At 44.3% G+C, this 15,866-nt stretch overlaps 1 protein-coding gene across 2 annotated transcripts in view; it reads left to right on the forward strand.

The window, feature by feature from the left end:
• Positions 1-931: 931 nt before the first annotated feature.
• ADHFE1 (alcohol dehydrogenase iron containing 1) overlaps positions 932-15,866 on the forward strand; it is a 78,368-nt gene continuing 63,433 nt past the window's right edge. The window contains exons 1-4 of one of the 2 annotated variants that reach the window (XM_068234804.1): positions 932-1,026; positions 9,091-9,205; positions 11,556-11,593; positions 13,749-13,786. In XM_068234804.1, the coding sequence (XP_068090905.1) occupies positions 9,150-9,205; positions 11,556-11,593; positions 13,749-13,786 (132 nt within the window). In that variant the 5' untranslated portion in view covers positions 932-1,026; positions 9,091-9,149. Of the gene's footprint in view, positions 1,027-9,090; positions 9,206-11,555; positions 11,594-13,748; positions 13,787-15,866 lie in introns of those variants that run through there. The other variant, XM_068234806.1, reaches the window with a different exon arrangement.

The following is a 15,866-nucleotide window of genomic DNA, read 5'->3' on the forward strand; positions in this document are numbered from 1 at the left end:
AAACGACGGCCATTGCGATTGTCGTTAAAATGCTGCCCATTCAAGCGAACACTGCGTTCCGATCCCGATTTTTCCCCTGGTTTCAGCCAACCCTGGAAGCTGTTTCCAGGGTAGCTTACTGTCACATCTCCAAATCCCCCTGCGGGGGTGAAAAGGCTGTAAGCCGCCGGAAGATGTCAAATGCTTTGTGGGAAAGCATCTGAACAATGCGGCGTCAGAAGCCCATATGAACTGGCCCTTAATAGAAATCTAAAGGCAAAGGAAAAAAACCCAGTTTAACTTATTTTGTTTCGTGCAGCCCCCCGCAGTCATTCTGTGCCCACGCCGTCCTACCGAGACCCTCCAGCCAAAGCTGGTCGCCACACGCCTCCTCACCGCCTCCCTTTTGCTGGGATGCGTAGTACATGAAAATCGCTGCTGCGCATGCAATCACGGTGTGCGTGCGGCTGGGGGCTGCACATGCATAGTAGCCTGCGACTGTCCAGCTTTGAGGAGGGTCGACGCTGCTGGCTGAAGGGTCTCGGGAGGGCGGCGTGGCCAAAGGATGACTCCGGGGAGGGCTACAAGAAACCCCAGGTTAGATGAACTGATTTGTATTATTTTTTTATTTTTTTTTGCCTTTAGTAACCCTTTTATTCCTAATAGCTTTGACATTTATATTGAATCAAATCTCCAGTCTGTGAAAATGTCTATGGGAAGATTACACAAGGTATTCTGGTAAATATAAACTGTTTCTGTATGAGGGCTAAACTCAAGTTTAAAGGTCTCTGCACTTAGTTTTACATTTTAGTTTTGCAACTATGATTCCTTGAGAGCTTATTATATAAGCAGCTGCTTACAGAGAGAGGGAGATGGGAGGGGCTTTTTCCTTCAGTCTTGGAGTGATCGCTTTACCGCCTATCAGAACGCTCCACTGAATGCTGGGAAAGTACATTCCTAAGCAGACCTGCAGTGGCTGACCCAGAGAAGTGACAAACAGGATTTCAGCATTCTGACTCAACTGTGCACATTATAACTTACTTCCAGGTATTCTATGTTCTATCAGCTCTCTGCCTGCTTTCTGATTGACAACATGCACTGTATAGTGTGGAGGCACAGCAGTACACTACTAGCAGATGGCAGGGACAGTTCTGATTGAATGAGGGTGTTTACAGACCACAAAATGTTGTACAGTATATGTATGTCATAGGTTACAAACACAAGGATCTCGCTACGTATGTTGAAGCTGAGATTGCAGAGATCCCTTCTTTTAAAAAATAACATAAGTGTTTTCTGTAAAGATGGCAAACTACATATTGTTATGCAATTTCTCTGTTCATATGCAATATATCGCACATAGAAAGCAGTTTTTGGTATAGTAGAATCTCGTTATAGTAAACCTCTGGATATAGTAAACTCAGTCCTCAGGTCCCAGCAACTGCGTCTGTAAAAATATACAATGTATGACCAATTCTGATATAGTAAACTACTTTTCCTGGTCCCTTGGAGTTTACTATAAAGGGATTATACTGTATAATTAATCTCATTAAATTAATTAAAACCCAAGCAAGAGGTAGACATTGTCGCTGGATACTAATTCTGCCCTTATGACTGGTCAAGAAGTGATTGGAAAATCAATCAGAAAAACGATCAGATCGGATTTGTTGGAAATAATCAATTCCACCTGTCTATCTGACAGGAAATTGCATGGTGTATACAGTACCAGGCATTAAACATAAAATAATCACTGCATTGCTTTGAATACATGGAAGAAGTTTTGAATCAGGATGATATCGTTTATTGGCCATTTAGCAAATAAATGGTATCATCCAGATTCAAAACTTCTTGCTTTTGATCATAGCTAACACGGTACAATACCATACTGCTACTGCTTGATTAAATGGGCCATTGAGTTGCCACAAACTAGTCACAGCAACCAGTCACTGATCATAATCCATAAGGTGTACCTACTTATTCACATGCCGGTATTGTGGTATTTCAGTTCCCCCTACCCTAACCGTATTTATATGAACTTGTCGTTATTGAGGTAAGCAGGGCCGGATTTCTGGCAAGGCCATAAAGACCATGGCCTAGGGCGATAAAAATCAGCAGGGGGGCAGGACTTGGAGAGGTAAGAGGTCACATGTCACAGTAAATCCTCTCTCCTGCTTTGCTCTGGTCTGCCTGAATTCCAGAGATCCCTGCATCTCTCTCACTTGTGTAGAGTGTGTGTGATGACAGTCAGCATCTGCTGTCACCTGATGATCATGTCCTCTTTATGATGAGAGGGGACAAACAAGCTGCTTTGAGAAGAAAAATATATGGGCTCAAGTAGCAGAACTTTTGAGTTTGGATTAGTTTCTTCATGCAAGCATTCATGGACAGGAATTATTAGTTCTCCTCTCCCCAGACTAATTTCAGATTTATTACTGAGACTTGTTAAATATATGGTTTGTTTGTTTTTTCCCTATGGAATGACAGCAACATTCCTTGTGCTAAAGTTTAACTCTTTCCTGACTTTTTTTTGTAGCAGCAAAACATTGTACTGTGTTAGCCATCAGTGAAAGCAGGATGTTTTGAAACAGAATGACAACTTTATTACATTTACAGTATTTATATTTACAAAACAATCTATTCATCTCCTGCTGACTATATATAGCTGTGTGGTCTAACATCTTGTATACAGAAACAAAGTCTGTAGACGGCTCAAAAGCCAAAGGCTCACTGTTTTACTTTTTGGTTATCCAATAAATAGTATCATTCTGTTACAACACCTCAAATTTCCTGCTGACTGATTTTAAGATCTGTCTTAGCTTACCCTAAGTGCTAAATTGTTACTGTGTAAATGTGTAAATTACACCTGAGCTTATACTAGGTACACACAATGCAATTTTCTAACAGATTTACTGTCAGATCGACTATTTCCAACATGTCTGATCTGCTTTCCAATCGATTTTCTAAATGATTACTTAATTGTATCAAGTGAGGAATGTAAACATTCTCTGACTGTGCAGACACTCCAGAAAACAGACAGATACACAGAAAGCCTTTCTGCTTACACTACAATATGAATAAACCAGTTATGAATAAAATGCAACGGCAGCCCTGAGAGCAAAAAAAATTGTACTTTGGGAACTTGTAATTTCTAAATGAATAATAGTACTTATGCACAAAAGCAAATATGATAACTGTATGGGATATAAAAAGTAGGAAAGCATGTTTTCTTGAATATTATGTCAGGGTTTTATACCGCTTTAAAAGGCATTTTATGACAGGGTCCCATATGCAATTATCTTTCTCTCCTGACTTTTAGCTAGGAGATCATTTTTCATCGTCTATTTAGAATAATTTTTCAGCACTTAACAATTGAGAAAGTACCAAAATGTAGGTGGAAAAGTACTATCAAAACTATTTTAAGTATTTTATTGCTTTCTGTTAAGGTAAAAGGCATTTTATTGACAAATTTTAAAATATCACGCGGGAGAAAACTCAGGAGAAAAAGTAAATTGCATATGGGCCATAGTGTGAAAGAGCCATTAAATTGGTGCATGCTTTCTGCACACGGCAACTTTACTGAATTTTGTGAATATGGCCCTTTGACAGTGTAAAAGGAACTAGTGTACCCTGCCACCTTTAGGGCCCGTTCACACCTATAATCGCAAACCGTTTTGCGGGAGTGATTTTCCCGCGATTAACGCGGAAAAATCACTGGACACTGCGGCAGTTTTGGAGAGATCGCGATTAGCGTGCTTTGCACGCTAATCACGATCGCAAATCGCCGCCAAACCACTGCATGACTCTCACCTTAGGTTCACTTTAAATCACAGTCGCGCGATTCCCGCTCATGGCAAACCGGTAGTGGTTTTGCAAAAACTGCTACACATTGTAGCAAGTGGCAGTGTTCTCACTGCCGCGTTTGCGGTTAGCGATAACCGCAAATTTGGCAGTGAGAACACTGCCACTTGCTACAATGTGTAGCAGTTTTTGCAAAACCGCTAGCGGTTTGCCATGGAAGGAGGACCGGCACCGCTCTAATGTATCAATAGCTCTTTATTGAAATTTAAAAAGGCAGCAGGACAGACCGCTGTTTTGGGATAAACCCTTCTTCAACTGCTCAATGCCAGCAGTTGAAGAAGGGTTTATCCCGAAACAGCGGTCTGTCCTGCTGCCTTTTTAAATTTCAATAAAGAGCTATTGATACATTAGAGCGGTGCCGGTCCTCCTTCCTGTGTTTCTACTTGGCACTCCCCAGGAGGCACTGGGGTGTTTTGGACCAGGGCACGCTCCGACTGTTGGCATATCGGTGCTGCCTTCCTTCTACAAGCGGTTTGCCATGAGCGGGAATCGCGCGACTGTGATTTAAAGTGAACCTAAGGTGAGAGTCATATGGAAACTACCATATTTATTTCCTTTTAAACACTACCAGTTGCCTGGCAGCCCTGCCGATCTATTTGGCTGCAGTAGTGTCTGAATCACACCAGAAACAAGCATGCAGCTAATCTTGTCAGTTCTGCAAATATATTCAGAAACACCTGATCTGCTGCATGCTTGTTCAGGGTCTATGGCTGAAAGTATTAGATGCAGAGGATCAGCAGGCTAGCCAGGTTCACTTTTACTTCAAAAAGTTGTTAGGACTTTTTAAAGTCAGTAAACAGCACTCAGGCCTAGTGCACACCGGGCGGATCCGCCGGCCGAATCTGCCTGAAAATCCGCGTGGCTAATGTATCTCTATGGGCTGGTGCACACCGGCGGTTTGAGGTTTTTAGCAAGCCGCAAACGTGCCTCCTGCTGCACGTTTGCGGTTTGCTTAAAACCTCAAACCGCCGGTGTGCACCAGCCCATAGAGATACATTAGCCACGCTGATGCGGATGCGGCCGGTGGATCACATACAAAATCTGCTCGATGTGCACCCAGCAAATATCGGCTCTCTGCTCCCAAAACTGCTAGCGTTTTGACGATCTGCTAGCGGTTTTGGTGTGCACTGGGCCTCACTTAGCAGGTTGGCAAGCATGTACACTGTGAAAGACATGGAATGTCAGCATCACCGTAACAAAAGTAATCGATCGAAAAATTGATTGGAAATCAGATCAGACATGATGGAAATAATCGATCTGACAGTAAATCTGTCAGAAAATTGCATCATGTGTACCTAGCATTACACTACATCTATGCAGGGGTCGAGTGGGGCGTGGACGCGGGGGGACGGCGTCCACTTACTATTTCCCGAGGGTGGACGCCGTCCCCCCTGGCATTTGTGGAGGGGAGCAGCGGAGTGGAAGGAGAGCTGTGAGCAGCGGTGGGGAAGTGCGAACATCCCCCCCCCCCCCTCCTTCCCTCACCTTGGGGCTCTCCTTCCCTCGCTCTCCCCTCCAGAAGTAATGTGCGGGCAGCCGGCAGCGGGCGGGACTTACCTCTCCTCGTTCCAGCGCCGGATCTGCGTTCCGCTGCTCTGGTCTGGACCAGACCAGACTTGCGGCACGCGGATCCGGTGTTCCGACGAGGAGGAGGTGAGTCCCGCCGGCTGCCGGCTGCCCGCACATTACTTCTGGAGGGGAGAGCGAGGGAAGGAGAGCCCCAAGGTGAGGGGGGGGGGAGATGTCCGCCCTTCCCCACCGCTGCTCACAGCTCTCCTTCCACTCCGCTGCTCCCCTCATGCTGGGGGGGGACACATGATTACTTATTCTGGGGACATATACCCCCTGGCTACATATACGGGGCACATATACCCCCTGGCTACATATACTGGGCACATATACCCCCTGACTACATATACAGGGAGTGCAGAATTATTAGGCAAGTGGTATTTTTGAGGAATCATTTTATTATTGAACAACAACCATGTTCTCAATGAACCCAAAAAACTCATTAATATCAAAGCTGAATATTTTTGAAAGTAGTTTTTAGTTTGTTTTTAGTTTTAGCTATTTTATGGGGATATCTGTGTGTGCAGGTGACTATTACTGTGCATAATTATTAGGCAACTTAACAAAAAACAAATATATACCCATTTCAATTATTTATTTTTACCAGTGAAACCAATATAACATCTCAACATTCACAAATATACATTTCTGACATTCAAAAACAAAACAAAAACAAATCAGTGACCAATATAGCCACCTTTCTTTGCAAGGACACTCAAAAGCCCGCCATCCATGGATTCTGTCAGTGTTTTGATCTGTTCACCATCAACATTGCGTGCAGCAGCAACCACAGCCTCCCAGACACTGTTCAGAGAGGTGTACTGTTTTCCCTCCTTGTAAATCTCACATTTTATGATGGACCACAGGTTCTCAATGGGGTTCAGATCAGGTGAACAAGGAGGCCATGTCATTAGTTTTTCTTCTTTTACACCCTTTTTTGCCAGCCACGCTGTGGAGTACTTGGACGCGTGTGATGGAGCATTGTCCTGCATGAAAATCATGTTTTTCTTGAAGGATGCAGACTTCTTCCTGTACCACTGCTTGAAGAAGGTGTCTTCCAGAAACTGGCAGTAGGACTGGGAGTTGAGCTTGACTCCATCCTCAACCCGAAAAGGCCCCACAAGCTCATCTTTGATGATACCAGCCCAAACCAGTACTCCACCTCCACCTTGCTGGCGTCTGAGTCGGACTGGAGCTCTCTTCCCTTTACCAATCCAGCCACGGGCCCATCCATCTGGCCCATCAAGACTCACTCTCATTTCATCAGTCCATAAAACCTTAGAAAAATCAGTCTTGAGATATCTCTTGGCCCAGTCTTGACGTTGCATAAAGAAGATGATGTGGTCAAAATACTCATTTGCCTAATAATTCTGCACTCCCTGTACTGGGCACATATACCCCCTGGCTACATATACTGGGCACATATACCCCCTGACTACATATACTGGGCACATATACCCCCTGGCTACATATACTGGGCACATGTACCCCCTGGCTACATATACTGGGCACATATACCCCCTGGCTACATATACTGGGCACATATACCCCCTGGCTACATATACTGGGCACATATACCCCCTGGCTACATATACTGGGCACAAATACCCCCTGGCTACATATACTGGGCACGAATACCCCCTGGCTACATATACTGGGCACATATACCCCCTGGCTACATATACTGGGCACATATACCCCCTGGCTACATATACTGGGCACATATACCCCCTGACTACATATACTAGGCACATATACCCCTGGCTACATATACTGGGGACATATACCCCTGCCTACATATACTGGGGACATATACACCTGCCCTGCCTACATATACTGGGCACATATACTGGGCACATATACCCCTGACTACATATACTGGGCACATATACCCCCTGACTACATAAACTGGGCACATATACATCTGCCTACATATACTGGGGCACATATACCCTTGGCTACATATACTGGGGCACATATACCCCTGGCTACATATACTGGGGACACATACCCCCTGGCTACATATACTGGGGACACATTCCCCTGGCTACATATACTGGGCACATATACCCCTGGCTACATATACTGGGACATATACCCCTGACTACATATACTGGCACATATACCCCTGGCTACATATACTGGGCACGTATACCCCTGGCTACATATACTGGGGACATATCCCTTTGGCTACATATACTAGGCACATATACCTCTGGCTACATATACTGGGACTACTATACTCATGGCTACTTATACTGGGGACACCTATAGACCTGGCTACCTATGCTGGGGGTACCTATTTTGGGGGAACTGCTGTCAGATTATCTGCATTTTTGTGGAACCACTGTTATGTATTTTGGGGAACAGCTGCCAGATTATGTGTATGTTAGGGAACGTCTGCTGCCAGATTACGCATATTTTGGGGAACTGCTGCCAGATTGTGTATGTTTGGGGGACCACTGCTGCCAGATTATATGTATGTTGGGTGTTACGTGTATTTTGGGTGATCCGCTGCCAGGTTTCACGTATTTTGGGGAACTGCTTCCAAATTATGTGTATGTTGGGGGAACTGCTGCTGCCACATTGTCTATTTTGGGGGAACCACTGCCATATTATCTGTATTTTGGAGGAACTTCTACCAGATTTTGTGTCTTTTTGGTGAAATGCTGTCAGATTGCATCTATTTTGGGGGAATACACTACGGCAGAGCTAAAACTTCCCTGGCAGACCTTTTACATCACTGCTAAGGTCATGTATATTTGGCCCCACCCGTGACCACGCCCACATTGTGCTTGACCGCGCCTATTTTTGGCGCAGGGTTTTTTGAGGTGAGTCCACTCACTTCTTTTCCCAGGACTAGACCCCTGCATCTATGCCAGCATGTGTAGTTTAGGATCCTTCTACTTACCTATTCTCTGTTTTGGATGGGCTTCTCTCCATTGCGCTGCACTGTCCCCTGTTTGTGGCTCTGACTGCAGCAAGTCGCACAGAGGTCAAAGAAGCAGCACTGTCTACTCGGGCTCCTTGTAATTTGGCGCTCCTGTATGGATGTACTGGGAGTGTTGTGGGTATGCGTACTTGACAAGTGCTACTCATACATGAGCATCATTTCTGAAGTACGCAAGCTGCTGTGCATCCAGGCAGCAGTGCAAAATTACATGGAGTGGACAGAGCATGCACTGCTTCTTTGTTGAACAGGGGGCAAAGCAGCATTTCAAATTAATGATCACTAGTCAGAGTTGGACAGAATTGGGGGGGGGGGCAGTTGGTGACAGCAGGCCTAGGGGGCTGTAAAGTACATATCCGTCCTTTTTTTTAATTCTTAGTTATTTTTAACCCAGTTTTATCTAATATTAGGCGCCTCTTAATACCTTTTGTGCTTATCGTCCTCCTTTCGAGGGGTGGAACTTGGTACCTAGTGATGTGCTGCCAATGGGACCTTTGTTGCCACATAAAACCACCACCTAATCATACCAGTTTCATTTATGTGTGCAGTTGTAGGGGAGGCCGGGTGATATCATCTGGCAAAAAAAGATTTCTATTTTCTTCAAAAAAAAAGCAGCACAAGTGTAGCTCCAACCAAACGTGATGGAATTTTTATTTGTGCTGATTGGGGAGGGGGGGGGGGGGGTCTTCACAGACCACATTATCTATCCATATTAACCATTGTATTATTATTCACAGCTCAATATCTTCAGACTCAAGTTGAGAGTTACTTGTTCTAATATTTCCTGTTACGTCAGATGGCTGCTGGACGGGATAAAGTGATCCACCTCCTGCGGCAGCTGCAGAAAGCATCGTAAGGTTTTTATTATTTTCTTAAAGGGAGCCTGAGATGGGCTCATAAAAAATAAAAAAAATATGCTACCTGATCCGGAGGGCTGGGCGGATCAGGTAACCACCAAAAACACGCTCTCTGCCACTCGCGTTGGCCGCACTGGCCCACTTTCACTTACGTGACCTCTGAGTCACGACACTGGAAGAAGAGAGATCTCTCTCTCACAGCAGCATGCAGGGAGGCGTAGGAGCGGCAGGGGGCGCGGCCAGGAAGAGAGAGCTGCCCTGGTGGTTCTGGAAAGCCTGCAGGAATGCCCCTAGTGGGTGTTTGAGCAGGGAATCCCTCTCCTCTATTTACCCACTGAGATAGTGAAAAATATTGTCACTAATTTCGGGGGCTATAGCTCAGCGGTGAAGGGGGGGGGGGGGCAGAGAGCGGAGGTGAGGGACACAGAGGCATGTCAAGAGGCAGAAAACATCATGCCCCGTGTCCCATCTGCCAATCCTCCCCCCCCCCCCCCCCAAGGAACTGCTTCGGGTTCTCTTTGAGTGTCCTCCTTCCCATTGTACACATTCTCCTTGGTAGTGAGCTCATCCATTCTAACATAAAACTTCCTGCTGGCTGCACCACCACATTTTATTTTACCCGTATTGGAGAGGGGATGAGTGGTAAGGCATCCTTTTCGAGAGGCCGTTTGGCAACACCTCCCTCCCCCAAGCGAAAAGGGCAAACAAGAATTTGAAATGTGCAGCGTTCAGAGGTGATCATGAGACTGTCACTGGACATATCTCAGCTAAGGTAATTATAGTATTGTTAAAAAATTATATTACATTACCAATACCAAAGTGGGAGGGGGAGGAAGGCATAGGGGTTTTAAAATGTTTCACTTTATTAATTTCTTTTATAATAGAAATTGGAGAAATTTCAGTTCACCCACCTTTTATGGATATAAAATTAATTTAATTTTGTACTGATATATGTTAATGGAATTTACAGGGGTATTTTTATACCACTATGGCGGTCCAAAGCTGCCCCTTTGCTGTGATAATCTTTAGTGACCCAGCCTCACTAATAGTTGCCGGCCGGTTCAGATTGAAGGCTGCCCGCAACCGTCCATGGCAGGGGCGTAACTAGACTTAATAGGGCCCCCCTACAATAATGACAGCATGGGGCCCTTTTGCTCCCTGAACCCCATAAGGGTCACATGATTGGGAGCCAGCGAATGGCAGCAGAGAGTGTTCTGCTGTGAAACAGTGTCTGGAAGCAGGAAAAACACTACACCCATGGTCCCTGGCGTTTTTTGCTTAAGATCCATCGTGTCACATATTGAGATGAATGGGACTGTTCATCTTACATTGTTTATGGTCGATTGCCATAGTTTAGTTAAACATGAGGAATCAATCGCAAATGAAGTAAAAACACTTTTCTGCACGGTAGCCATGGGGAAACGAGTAAACAGACCCTTGAAAAGTTAGTGACACTGATTTAAAGTGGCAGGAAGAGCGGGAGAGGGCTTAGAGACTTTCAACACTGGATTTTATCTACGTCAGTAAACACTACCGTAGTACTATTGAAACTTATTTCGTTAGCCAATAAAAGTGTCATTTTTAAATGTAGGGGTTTTTTTTTTTCCTGATACCTGTAAGAGGACACATATTTACTCTTCACACTGTTGACAGTGAGAAGCAAGAGCATCCGATGTCTGCAGCAGTGAATAGCTTTAGTTTTTAGCTGTAGTAAGGAAGATGTACTTAATCACTTAATGTTATGGAGTGATTTGTAGCGGGCATATGACGTGAATTTAAAGAGACGCTGAAGCGAAAAAAAAATTACGATATAATGAATTTGTTGTGTAATACAGCTAAGAAATAAAGCATTAGGAGCAGAGACATAAGTCTAATATTTGTTTCCAGTACAGGAAGAGTTAAGAAACTCAAGTTGTTATCTTTGCAAAAGAGCCACTGAGCTCTGCGACTTTGAAAGTTGCAGAGAGCTCTGACTTCTGATTAGGTTATCCCAGCTGTATTGTGTTTTTCTTTTGCAGAGAACAGTTCAGGACAGGTCAAAAGTTCACTGCCTGTTCTGTAAAAACTTTTAGGGCGTGTTGAATGCTGAGTAATGTGTAAACTGCAAATATTAGAGAATGATGCAATGTTATTTAAAAAAAAAGCTGTATAACTGAAAATAAAAATATGAGAATATTTTTTTTACTACCAATGTTCTAGTAATTACCCCTACTACACAACCAATTCATGATATTATAATTTTTTTTTCGCTTCAGTGTCTCTTTAAGTGATGCATTTTATGTGTTTACCTTTCCTTCAACCTGGCCAGTGTAATGCAACAATCTAACTTTTTCCTTTCTTTTTAGATGCAGATGCCCAGCTCATTCCCACACATATTGCCAAGGTAGGAATTACTGTTAAGCGCGAATGAATGATGAGAAATTACCTAAACATTTGTTCTTCCAGAAGTTAGCGTGATCTGGCAGACCTCAATATTTACAGTTTAATTTTAGTGAGCAGCAGGGTGGTGTAATGGATAGCACTCCCCGTGTCTGCGTGGGTTTCCTCCGGGCACTCCGGTTTCCTCCCACATCCCAAAAACATATAGATAAGCTAATTGGCTTCCTACTAAAATTGGCCCTAGACTATGACAGACACATGAATATTGTAGGGATTACATTAGGAAGCCCCCTGAGGGACAGACTAGACTATATACTCTGTACAGCACTGCAGAAGATGACTGTGTTATATAAATATTAAATAATAATAGTTTCATTATTTACAGAAGTTTTCAGGTTAGCACCCTTCCCCCACCTCCCCAACACCCCTCCCTCTTCTTTCCTCTATGGCACTTATAAAGTCTTGTATGTGTTGTGTGTATTGGTTGTATTACCCTTTTGAAGCACATACATTATACTGCCAAAAGTATTAGGACGCCTGCCTTTACATACACATTCACATCAACTAGCAATGCCTGAATGACCCCAGCTCATGCAACTGGAAAAAGAAGTATCTGTGGAAAGATCCACACAGTACATGGCCTGGCTAATGGTAGGCAGTACAATGGATTGTATTTGACCTCAAATATACCTGTAGTACACAAGATTTAATTTAAAGGTGAACAGAGTTGCCAAAAGGATAAACGATTATAAAAAAGTTTAAAACATGGAAGTGGTGGAGGTGGACTCTTACCCACTCCAAAGGATACGACAAAAGGAACGTGTTAACGTATAACAAAAGTTTTATTCATATGTGTGGCTTGATCGTGTAATGTGTGGCTGGATGGTGTAATGGTTAAGGGCTCTGCCTCTGACACAGGAGACCAGGGTTCGAATCTCGGCTCTGCCTGTTCAGTAAGCCAGCACCTATTCAGTAGGAGACCTTAGGCAAGTCTCCCTAACACTGCTACTGCCTATAGAGCGCGTCCTAGTGGCTGCAGCTCTGGCGCTTTGAGTCCGCCAGGAGAAAAGCGCAATATAAATGTTATTTGTCTTGTCTTGTCTTGTCTTCATATACTTCAGGCGCTTAGTATAGACCTGGACAGCATTATCTGTATACTCCTGTCTGACTGCCTGATGAAACGCCCATAAAACGCGTTGCAAAAATTGTGGAGTGTATGAATAAAACTTTTGTTATACGTTAACACGTTCCTTTTGTCGTGTCCTTTCGAGTGGGTAAGAGTCCACCTCCACCACTTCCATGTTTTAAACTTTTTATAATCTTTTATCCTTTTGGCGCCTCTGTTCACCTTTATTTGATACCAGTCCACTCTTGGTGGAAGGGCGGAAATCTTCACGTTTCTTCCTATCTACAGAGAGCGACTTCTTAATCCTGAGTGGGGACAGGTTTGTTTTCCCCACCTGCCATTACAGTGGTTGCCTATGAGGTAACCCTGGTTTGTGAGTATTACTATACTTACTTTTATACTTTCCCTAATTTCCAATACATAGTACACCATATTGGGCTCTCGGTGTCCTTGTGTTTCTTTGTTTCTACAAGATTACATTTATACTTTTCGCCCTGGGGTTAGCTTTCTATTTGCTCCCTTTCCATGTGCAGCCGCCTCTTCTATGTGTAACATCTGTGTACATCAGTTCTCCTCTTTCATGTACAGCTTCCTCGAGCAGTAGCTGTCCTCTTTCATGTCCTGCTTGCATTGGCAGCCTTCTGTTCCATATGCATCAGTTCCTCTTCCTTGTCCAGTCACACCGTTGTGCAGCAACCATCCTAGGTCTGGGCCTTTGTGGCCTTCTAAGAAATCTGGGCCTGGTACTAGTGTACCAACATCATTTCCAAACAGCACACAGTTTCTTCCAGGAAGCTTAAGTTTTACTAATAGAAAATCATATAAAAACAAAGTCTGGACAAAGTTCTTTATCTGAATGGCTGGAGGATTGGTATACTGGTAGCATTCAGAACGTACTATACATAGAATGGTGGGACAAAAACAAGTTATTTCAGTAGCTGGCATTGTCATTTTAATACATAACCTCTACAAGCAGACAGCAACATTTTTTTTATAAATGTTATAAATTGATCTGTCCTTAAATCTTTTTCAGCTCCATTATCTCAGATTACTACAGATTATGCATTTGAGGTAAATGTGTGAATAATATAACTTTTGAAATAAAGATACATTTTATTTAACACACGCCCGAAGTGAGAGGGATATGGAGGGTGCCATATCCATTTAATTAATTAAAACAATTCAAATTGCCTGGCTGTCCTGCTGATCCTCTGCTTCTAATACTTGTAGCCATAGACCCTGAACAGGTATGCAGGTCAGATGTTTAGTGCGACTGCATTTGCCGCATGTTTGTTTCAGACATGTGATTTAGACATTACTAATGCATGAAAGATCAGCAGGATGCCAAGCATGGGCGTCCGCAGAAAATTTTCCAGGGGGGGCAAAAAGGGGGGAGCAAAAAGAGGGGCGGCGCGCGTAGCAAATCTGGGGTGGTGATGTGTGGCGAGCGTGTAGCGCGCCAAAAAATGGGGCTACGTCATGCCCAAAAATGGGTGTGGTCATGAACCAGAATGTGGGTGTGGTCGTGGGTGGAGACAAGTTTACATGAACTAAGCAATGGTGGGACATTAGATTAGGACAGTGGTGGCGAACCTTTTGGAGGTCGGGTGTCCAAACTGCAAAGTCACTTTAAGCCTCATCTACACGGGTAGATGAGGCTGCGATCCGGCGGCTCGATTAGCCGCCGGATCGCCTCTTCCGCGTCCCCCGCTTGCCGCGCGTGAGCCGCATTCGATTCCCCGCTCGTCCCCGCCGGCGCCGCTTATCTTCCGCTCGATTCCCTGCCATTGTCCCCTCGCGGGGAGCAAGCAGGGAATCGGCAGAAACAAGATCCGTCCTGTCGGATCTTATCAATCGAGCCGCATCAGCGGCTCGATTGATAAGGAACATCACGGCCGCATCTACGCGTGTAGGTGCGGCTTTACTATCACAAAGTGCCAACAGCAATTTAAACTAAATACAAACATTTTAACTCATACATGAACATTATGTAAAATCCAAGTTGAAAATAAACTGTGAAGATAAACAATTTCATCCATCCTACTCCTGAAAAATGTATTCATTTTTTTTTAGAACCTCCCAGTTTCATTTTCTGTTTTAAAAAGCGGAAAAAGTAGGTTTAATGCTATTGTCTCATATTATGATGATTCAGCTTTTTCCATAGTCTCGCAGTTAGCAATCATGTGACCCCCAACAAGACAAATTCAGCAATCATGAGGCCCCCCCATCAAGACAAATTCAGCAATCATGAGGCCCCCAACATGACCAACTCAGCAATCATGAGGCCCCCAACAAGACAAATTCAGCAATCATGAGGCCCCCAACAAGACAAATTCAGCAATCATGAGGCCCCCAACAAGACAAATTCAGCAATCTTGAGGCCCCCAACAAATCATGAGGCCCCCAACAAGACAAAGTCAGTAACCATGAGGCCCGCAACAAGACAAATTCAGCAGTCATGAGGCACATAAATAGACAGCTTTTCACATGAATAGGCAGAATGCCCCCTTAATATGTAGACACCTCTCACCTGGCAGCAGTTCCCCAAAATACACTCAATCTGACAGCAGTGGTTCCCCAAAAATAGGTAGCCCCAGGTCTATAGGTGTCCCCAGAATAGGTGGCCAGCGGTATAGATGTCCCCAGAACTGGTAGCCAGGGGTAGAGATGTCCCCAGAACAGGTAGCCAGGGGTATATGTGCCCAGTATATGTAGTCAGGGGTATATGTGCCCAGTATATGTAGCCAGGGGTATATGTGCCCAGTATATGTAGGCAGGGGTATATGTGCCCAGTATATGTAGGCAGCGGTATATGTGCCCAGTATATGTAGGCAGGGGTATATGTGCCCAGTATATGTAGGCAGGGGTATATGTGCCCAGTATATATAGCCAGGGGTATATGTGCCCAGTATATATAGCCAGGGGTATGTGTGCCCAGTATATGTAGGCAGGGATATATGTCCCCAGAAAAAGTAGCCAGGGGGATATGTCCCAGTATATGTAGGCAGGGGTATATGTCCCCAGAAAAAGTAGCCAGGGGGATATGTCCCAGTATATGTAGGCAGGGGTATATGTCCCAGTATATGTAGCCAGGGGTATATGTCCCAGTATATGTAGGCAGGGGTATATGTCCCAGTATATGTAGGCAGGG

Source organism: Hyperolius riggenbachi, chromosome 5, assembly GCF_040937935.1.
Source record: "Hyperolius riggenbachi isolate aHypRig1 chromosome 5, aHypRig1.pri, whole genome shotgun sequence".
In the NCBI taxonomy this organism is placed as follows: domain Eukaryota; kingdom Metazoa; phylum Chordata; class Amphibia; order Anura; family Hyperoliidae; genus Hyperolius; species Hyperolius riggenbachi.